The following is a 9375-nucleotide window of genomic DNA, read 5'->3' as shown; positions in this document are numbered from 1 at the left end:
AGGCAATCTATCCACCTAGCACCACCTAGCTGCCTGATTATTAAGCACAAAGTACGCCCAAGTACGTGCAGCTGGTGGTGCAGTGGAGAGAGTGAGTGTCGTGCCTGGAGTCAGAAGACCTGAATTTAAATCTTACTTCAGACCAGTATTGGTGAACCTTTAACAAATTCGAGTGCCCAGAGGGCAAACTCTAGCAGTCTGTGAGCCCCCCGGATTAATTACCAGAGAAAGTTGAGGGAGAAAATGCTTGCTTTGGGTGGCTGGACAATGGGAGTGGGGCATGCAAAAAATGTCCTTGGTCATTAGCTGTATGATCCTAGGCAAGTCACTTAACCTTGTTTGCCTCAATTTCTTCATCTGTAAAATTAGCTAGAGAAGGAAATGGCAATCCACTCTAATGATTTGACCAAGAAAACCCCAAATGGGGTAATGAAGGTTCAGATACAACTGAAAACTACTGAATAACAACAAAAATGCACAGGTGAGGGAGGGGCCAGATGAAGCAACTGGGTAGCTAGTTGTCTTAATGGCTATAGTACTGGGCCTAGAGTCAGGAAGATTCATCTTTCTGAGTTCACATTTGGCCTCAGACACTGACTACTTGACTGGCCCTAGACAAGTCACTTTACCCTATTTGCCCGAGTTCTGCATTTGTCAAATGAGCTGGAGAAGGAGAAGGCAAATCACTCTAGTATATTTGCCAAGAAAACCCCAAATGGGGTCACAAAGAGTGGTTCACCACTAAACATGCACAAAGAAAGAAAGAGTGCTAACAACTAAAGAATATCAGGAAGTGCCTCTTGTCTAAGGGAATGGCACTTGCATTGTGCTCTTGGGAAGCTAGAAATTCTGTGAGGTAGAGATGAGGAAGGAATGCATCTCAGACATGGAGAACCACTTGTACATAGGCATGGGGTGGGAGATAGGATGTTCTCTTCATAAAACAGCTAGCTTGACTAAAAGAGAGAATTGTTAGAGTATTGATATGAAATAAGACTGGAAGGAGTTGAAAGCAGAAAAAATATTTTAACAGGAGGACATGAGAATGAAAATGCATTGCAGGAAATAAAAATGTATGCACAAATGAATAGGCCAGAAGGTAGGACTAGGTTGAGGAAAGGCTAGTGGCTCATATTGGTTGAAATACAGAGTGTGTAAATGACAGTAAATAAAGATAAATTGAAGCCAGATTGTGGAGGAACTTAAATGCCAGAAAAATAAATTTAGATTTTATCCTACAGGAAACAGTGCCACTATTAGACCTATATATTAGGAAAGTTGTTTCAGCAGCTGTATGAGGGATGAATTGGAGAGGATAAAGACTGAAGAAAGTGTAACCAGTTTGAGGCTTCAATTGCTACTGTACTCTTCTCTCAACAAGTTAAGAACAGTTTCTTTTCCCCCATATTCCTGAAATTATCCTCCACTGCACAAGAGGAGGCCTTTCTCACTTCTCTCCCAACTTACCCCCTTTCCGTATCCTAGGTCTTTCCCTTCTCTCACTTTATGCATTCAATAAAGCATTTTCAAATGAGCCACTTTAATCCGGGGAGAGGATCAAAGTCAGTCCAGTTCAAGATTAACTCAAATGTTAATGACCAGTTTGGACAATTCAGGTGGAAAGGGAAGGTTTGCTAAGTGTTAAATGGCTTGTGGATAGTGTAAACAATGGGTATGACTTCTGATAAGATGCTTTTAATCTAATCAGCTCTTATATTTAGGGAATATAAAAGGACTGGACCTCAGTAGCTACCAACTTCAACCAGAAGCAGACTCTGAAAAACCTGGAGGTAAGAGGAATCCTTCTTAATTTAGGAAAGACCAAAGAGAGTGGGTGCTGAGCTCTGAGGCTCTGGAAAGGATAAGATAGAACAAGATAGAATTTATTAATTGGGGGATGTCTAAAATCCTAAAACTATCTCTACCTCTAGCTCTAGATAGGAAATAAGACTATCTCTTAGCACTAAAAATGGCAGTCTTTAGAGGACAGAAGGTAATCTTGATCTGGGGTCTCTTGACCTCTGGCCTCTGACACATACTGGCTGTGAGACCCTAAACAAGTCACATAAACTTTCAGTGATCCAGACAAGACTCTAAGTTGAAAATTAACAGAATAGTTAGTTGCCGATCTGCATTGGTAACTTCCTCACCTATACCTCCAGGTCCCTACAACTATAAAATCATAGATCCAGAAAGAAAATCTCCCAAACTCCAGGTCTTAGCCCAGGTTCTGCAGTTCTTCATTCCCTCACCCCATAAGGTCATAGCTCTGTGGAGCACTTAGAACATAGCTAAACATGGAAGAAGGCAAGATTATCCACTACATCCCCAGCATCACCAGACTTCTTGAAGTTTGTCTTGCCATTGGACTTTGACAACTCTGGAAGAGAGAGTGAGGCCAATAACTGTGCAACTCTGCATCACTAATCTAATTTATGTGCCAATCAAAAGACATCACTAGTGATATCATTTTTTGATCCTCAAACCCTATGCAAACTGAGGAGACTAGGAACAAGTTTTAAACAAAATCTCTCTTCTCTCCTCAGGAAACAGGGCTGGGAAGATGGTAAAAGTCATCAAGACTCTCTCCTTGATGCTATTGCCTCTGCTCTTGGCAATGGTGAAGAGTGATTTGGAGGAGGCTCACCTCAGGTAAAGGTCTCTTTTGCTTGACAGGGTAGAGAGAAAGCCTGGAGGAACTATTCTAACTTGATATTTCTCAAAAGGCCCCTGTATGACTTAGGGAGTGAGGACATAGTGACCCTATATAGATAAGGAAGTCCAAGGAAGCAGTCTAGCAAAGGTCCCTAAAGAATGGGAATTGTACTATTCTGCTTGATCCAAGGACACAGCCAGAGTGAGTGGGGTTTAGATTGCAGTTGGGGAGATTGAGAATAAACATTTGGAAGGACTGTCTGGTAGTCACATGACTGAGCAAAACTGGAATATCCCTTCTTTTTAAAAAGTTTTTCTTATTTTGGAATATTGCTTTTTGGAGAATTTTTGTTAGCATCTATTTTCCACTTCTTGAATGAGTTAGGGTAGTGAGTTGCCTTCCTAGATACAAGGAGATAGACTATATGATCTTTACAGGGGTTTTATAGAGGCTGTGTCTTGATGGTGCATCAAGGATCTGAGCAGGCCAAGAGAGAGAATAGAAATAAGGCAGGAGTGATCAGGAGAACCCTGACATAATAAACTGGGAAAATTCCATTGGAGCCAGTTATATACTCTGACTCCTTGCTGAAAGACATTCTTCTAAGATTACACAGCAACTCCTTATAGCCCCCAATTGAAACAAGAGGGAGCCATGTAAGTGAATGAATATGAGGGGAAGGGGAGCCTATATGACAGGTCACACTTACCTCTACTGTCTCCTGCCTATATCTCAGTTCCCATTGTAACCAAAGCCATATATTAAGAGAAGTCCTGAGTTGAGAATGAAGCTCCATCTTTTTTTCCACTATATTTCTTTTTTTCATTTTCAACATTTTAATATTAAAACTTCTTATTGCAAATGTACCAAAGCAGATAGAATAACTTTATTTTATAACTATACATTTAGATAAATAAAATATTCATGGTTTTATATACATTATCACTATATTTATTATATGTTCAGGCATATATATATATAGATATAGTAAAATGAACTCAGCTTGTTTTAATGGATCTTCATGGGTTGCTATAAATATTTTCTCTGCTGATTGCTATTGACCTCCATTTCCTTCCTTCTATACTTCCCCCTGCCCTTTCTCCTTCTCTCTTCCTCTATTCCCTCTCCCCTTTCCCCTATCTCATTCCTTTTTCCTCTCTCCCTTCCTCTATTTTTTCTCTTTCTCTCTCTCTGTTCCTCTATTCATTTTTCCATCCTTCCTTACCTCTATCCTTAACTGAATGGTCCTTTTTTTCTCTCCTTCTTCTCCATTTCTAGATCTCACCCCAAAGTTGGTGGCCCTTGGACTCGAGGGCAGCGTTATGCTGAGGGGACCTTCATTAGTGACTACAGCATCACCATGGATAAGATCATGCAACAGGACTTTGTTAACTGGCTGTTGTCCCAGAAGGGGAAGAAGAATAGGTGAATTATTTCTCACTTCTCTCCCAGGGTCCTCTGAGCCCTTATTCCTACCTCTCAATGTCTCCCTAGGCCCCTCCTCCTTCTCTATCATCTCCCATTTCTTCTCTCAGTATTCCCCAGTCTTTTTTTTTTCTTTCATTAGTTTGCTGATTTATTTTGCAATTGTTTAATACTAAATGTTTTTTATTCTAAATTATTCCCTTTCTTTCCAGGCTCAGTTCTCTCCCTTTCCTCCAAATATTTTGCCAGCCCATTCCCTCTCTCCTACTATCCCAATAATTTCCCCCTAAAGTTATCTTTCTCCTTTACCTTTCAGCTTCTGATCTTGCTATCTCCATTCCTTTGGGTCAGGTTAGATTGGTCTAGCCCTAAAGAACTCAGTATTGTCAGTGATCCTCTAAGGGCACCCTGGGAAAAAGCCCTATTCACACTACTTTAGTTGCATCTCTGATTAAGTGAAAAACTCTGATTTTTACCAGTGTTGATTTTTCAATCCTGAGTTTGTCACACACAGTTGTTGTTTGTTTTTTTTAACTTTTACCTTCTATCTTAGAATCAGTACTTAACATCTGTTCCAAGGCAGAAGATCCCTTAACTATTAGGCAACTGGGGTTAAGTGACTTGCCCAGAGTTACACATCTAGGAATTGTCTAAAGCCAGAGTTGAACCTAGCCCCTCCTCTCTCTCAGCCTGATTCTCTATCCGATGAACCTCCTAGTTGCCCCTATGTCACCACTTTTAAAGGAAGCACATATTGGATCTTCAGAAATTGACAGATATATGGCAGGAAGGAGAGAGAGGTTGAGGCAATATGAGGTACAGCACTCTAAAAAATGTATAAAGGCAATAAAGTTTGGGAAGAAAATAAAAATCAACAACTATTCTCAGGATTCTCCTTACCCATTCTTCAAGACTGGTTTCAGTGTAATAAAGGATGTTCTCTCTGAGGGCCCTGAACATATCCTTAGTGATAATAATTTTTAAAAATGTATTTGTTTGGGGGCAACTGGGTAGCTCAGTGGATTGAGAGCCAGGCCTACAGATGGGAGATCCTGGGTTCAAATCTGGCCTTAGGTACTTCCTAGCTGTGTGACTCTGGGCAAGTCACTTGACCCCCATTTGCCTACCCTTACCACTCTTCTGTCTTGGAGCCAATAGACAGTATTGACTCCAAGATGGAAGGTAAGGGTTTATAAATAATAATAATAATAATAATAATAATAAAATGTATTTGTTTGTCATATTAAAGTTCCCAGGTATCTCCCTACCTCTTTTCCTCCCTCCCCTCCTTGCCCCAGAGAAGATATCATTTGATATATATGTTGGCCTTGAAAGCCACTAGACTGAAGGGACCTCTTTAGTCATCTGCTCCTTTCCAAACTATCCAACTCAGTTTCACCTAGTCTCTGATCTTTGTCTTCCCAGTTGGAGACACAACATCACTGAGAGAAAAGCAGATGGTACAGGACTAACAAATCATTCCAACTGGAACCTAAAGAACATGGAAAACTGGAGGTGAGGTCAATCTCTTATAGAAAAGAAAGAACAAAAGATGAGAGATTCCTGCATGTGACTGGGAGAAGAGAGTGTCATTATGACTAATTCCCATCCTCAGCAATTCCTTATCTGTAGGCTAATATAGTTACTTGACATCAGGAACAGTTTTTACCTCTTTTTGCAACTTCAGCACAAAGCACAATTCCTGGCACATAGCAAATAATAAATGTTTGTTGACTGACTTGTTTCTGAATTGGAAATCAACTTATTCTTGCTCAAAAAGCCTTTCATTTAAGAGACCTCCAAAAGTCGGGCCAAGCAGGCAGTGTAGTTAGATTCAGAGTCATATGTTTAAGGTCTGAATCCTAGCCCTGCCACTTATTACCTTAAGGATCTTCAACAAGCTACAACTTCTTCAGGTCTCAATTTATTCATCTATAAAATAAGAGTGTTGGCCTACAGGTCTAAGATCCTACAATGAAGTAATGATGTCTGGGAAAGAATTATGAGTCAGAGCTCCCAAGAATGAAGGAACTCATCTAAGAAGTCTTATAGCATTAATTTAATTTAGAGTTCAGAAGAACTTTAGAATTTATAGAATCATAGATTTAGAGCTAGAAGGGATTTCCACAATCATTTAGTTGAATTGCTTGTTTTACAGTCTGTTAGTCAATCAGTAAACATTATTTGTCTGCCTTTCCTTTGGTTTGAACTTTTATAATAGGTATAACTTGATGCTGGGCACTGGAAAGAGACACAAAAGAAGGACAAGATACAGCCCTAGCCAACTAAGAACTCTCAGGCTAATGAGGAGAAACAATCTCTGTCCTCAGGGAGTTTCTAGTTTGATAGGGGAATCAGAACACAGCCAATAAGCACTATGTACCAGGCATTGTACCTTGTGCTAGAAATATAAAGAAAGGCAAAAAACCAAAAACAGAACAGTCCTTCCCTTCAAAGATCCTAAATCTAATGGTGGAGACTAGGTATCTATAAGATAGATAAAAAGTAGAGGAAGTAATCTGAAAGAGAAAAACATTCATAGCTGAGGTGAGGGGGTAGGGTTTGTGAGTCAACCCTGGAAAAAGGTCTCTTGCAGAAAATGGAATTTGAGCTAAATCTGGAGGAAGCAGTGGAATCTAAGATGCAGAGGTGAGGGAACAGAGCATTTCAATCATAAGGGATAGCCAGTAGTCAGAATAAAGTCATGAAAAGTGGAAGAGAAGTGTCTGCCAGAAGGAGGAAATGCAAATTAAGAGTCTGTAGTTGGATCTCAGTGTATAGAAGGGAAGAAAGTTATAAAAAATTAAAGATATACGAAGTGGCCAGATTAAGAAGAGCTTTAGATGTGAAACAGGACTTCATATTTGATTATAAAGGTACCAGGCAGCCACCCAGAACTCAATGAGCAGGAGAGCAATATGGTCATATCCACATTTTAAAAAATGAAAATAACTTTGGCAGCTTAGTAGAGGATGGTTAGGATAGAGGAGAGACTTGAAGAAAGGGGAATCAGTTAGAAAGCTACTGTTAGATAGGAGGTAATGTTAGGCTGAACTAGGATTATGGTTCCATGAATGGAAAGGGGGAAAAAGATGTAGATAAAGATATGCAGATATATGTAAGTGATGTCACATCAGGAAGGTAGAAATGATAAGATTTGGCTATAGATTAGATATGTCAGGTAAGAGTAAGGAGTTAGGATGAAACTCAAGTTACAAGCCTCCTGTCACTAGGTCTACCTGACAGTTGTCTAGTTTATAGGTTTCTGAGGAGGTGGATGGAAGGTGGTGAAGATAAGTTCTGTTTAGGATGTGGAGTTTGAGCATATAAAATATTCAGTTTGAAACATTTAGGAGGTAGTTGGAGATTTGTGACTATAGCTCAGCAGAGCAATTAGGGCTAGCTATACAAATCTGGAAATCATGGAAACCATTGAAATGGAAGCTGATGATATCATGAATTGAGAGCATAGAGCAAAAAGAAAAGAGGGCCCAGGACAGAGCCTTGGGGAACATCCACAGTTAGTGGGCATGACATGGATGACAAATGAAAAGAAGACTAAAAAGGATCAGCCAAAAGGATAGGAAAATAAGAAGAAAGACATTCATGAAAACAAAAAGGAGTCTATCCAGGAGACAGGGGTGGCCAATAGTTCCAAATGCTACAAGAAGGGTAAAGATTGAGAAAAGCCCATTATGTCTGGCAAAAAAGGAGATTACTAGTAACTTTGGAAAGTACAATTTCAGTTGAATGATGGAGAAAGAAGCCAGATTGTAGGAGTTGAGAGGAGAGGTACTAATAGCTGAAAATAATACAGTGTGGAGATGGTAGGGTGATTTGCTAGAGAAGGATTTGAAATCAAGGGCACAAGTAGAGGGATTTGCCTTAGCAAGAGAAAGACTTCTCTTTTCATCTGAAAACAGAGTAAAGGAGGAGGTAGTAGAGGAATTGTATGAGTAATATGAAAAGAGAAGGAAAAGAGACGGGGGAACTCTTTGTAAAAGGTTTTAATTTTTTTAGTGAAGAATTAAGTGAGGTCCTCAGCTAAGAGGGTGGGATGAGGGATGCTATAAAAGTACTGAGGAGAAGTTCATAAGAAAGTTATGAATAGCTGCTGTGGAGAGTAGAATAGTGAATTAATCAGGGAGCAATAGAATATTTGTCTTGTAGCAGTGAGGGCCCAGCTAAAATTAGCTAACAAACATTTGTAGTGGGCCCAGTAAGTGACTGGTAGATGGTGGGAGTAATCCAAGACAAGGCATGATCATGATCAGGAACAGGATAAAGGTGCAAGGGTTTCAAAAGTGGAGAACAGCATAGAGTTGATTCACCAAGTATTTGAGCTATAGAAAGAAGAATAAAGTAGTCATTGCAGGGGGTCATGACTGTCTGGGAAAGAACTGAGAAGTGAAGGGAATGGAGATCATGGTGAGGATAAAGCATAAACAAATCAAATCAATGGGTTGTAAAGAATAAGGAAAGAGGGAATGATAATGAAAGTTGATCTGATAAAGGACTGAGGCTCAAAGATTCAATTAAGGTCACACATGTAGTACTTGTCTTATCTCTCCGTAAACTTCTTGGGGACAGATGGCAATCAATCAATCTATAAGTATTTTTTTAGCACCTGACTAAGTACAAAGTCAAAGATGAAACAGTCTCTTGTCTCTCACAGAAATAGCAAGCTTCCAATAAATATCTAGGGAAGAAAGGAAGGGAGAGGGGAAGGGAGAGAGGGAAGGAAGGAACACTTTCCTGGTTATCTCCTTTGCAGTTCCCCATTTAAAGACTCCTTTTCATCTGAGGATCCTAAGAACAAGAGAATGAAGGAACTGGCATTGACATGGTTGATTTTGGACCTCTATGGCCTAAGGTAGGAGAGTAATTGGTTTCTAGGTTCTCTCTTAACTAGAAGCAGCATGGAATAGTGGACAGAACACTGAAATTGGCAGCAAGAAGGCCTGGCTTCAGATTCTCATCCCTCTATGCCTTGGTTCCCTCATCTGTAAAATAAGGGGTTTAGACTCAATGATTTCTTAGGTCCCTTCTACCTCTGAATCAATGATACAAGGATCCACTAAGGTGAAATCCTATTGCCTCCTCCCTTTCTCTTTTCCTTCCATATTGTATCAATGAGGCAAACTCAGCAGGAGATTATTGCTCATATTTGTGGCCCTTTACAAGAACCTTGTCTCCTGAGATTAAGTATTCCTTCCACTGATCTATGCCTTCTCATTCTCTTCCATAAATCCTCCATTGCAAAGTTAGCATTAGGTTATGTCATAGCCACTTGT

The 9375-nt window shown here is 39.9% G+C and overlaps 1 protein-coding gene across 1 annotated transcript; it reads left to right on the top strand.

Moving 5' to 3' along the window:
• The first annotated feature begins 2563 nt into the window (after nucleotides 1-2563).
• LOC123245401 (gastric inhibitory polypeptide) lies at nucleotides 2564-8958 on the top strand. The gene is made up of 4 exons (XM_044674274.1): nucleotides 2564-2652; nucleotides 3935-4081; nucleotides 5507-5596; nucleotides 8856-8958. The coding sequence occupies exons 1-4, from the start codon at nucleotides 2564-2566 to the stop codon at nucleotides 8956-8958; spliced, it is 429 nt and encodes a 142-aa protein (XP_044530209.1).
• Nucleotides 8959-9375: the final 417 nt, after the last annotated feature.

Source organism: Gracilinanus agilis, chromosome 4 (assembly GCF_016433145.1).
Source record: "Gracilinanus agilis isolate LMUSP501 chromosome 4, AgileGrace, whole genome shotgun sequence".
Classification (NCBI taxonomy): Eukaryota; Metazoa; Chordata; class Mammalia; order Didelphimorphia; family Didelphidae; genus Gracilinanus; species Gracilinanus agilis.
Note: the sequence above shows the minus strand (reverse complement) of the source record. Positions and strands in the feature narration are given on the sequence as shown.

Excerpts from the sequence above, each read along its gene's own strand:
- LOC123245401 (XM_044674274.1), top strand. The coding sequence starts at position 2,564 with ATGGTAAAAGTCATCAAGACTCTCTCCTTGATGCTATTGCCTCTGCTC. Across the intron at positions 2,653-3,934 it reads TTGGAGGAGGCTCACCTCAG|ATCTCACCCCAAAGTTGGTG; the intron begins GTAAAGGTCTCT and ends CTCCATTTCTAG. Across the intron at positions 4,082-5,506 it reads CAGAAGGGGAAGAAGAATAG|TTGGAGACACAACATCACTG; the intron begins GTGAATTATTTC and ends TTGTCTTCCCAG.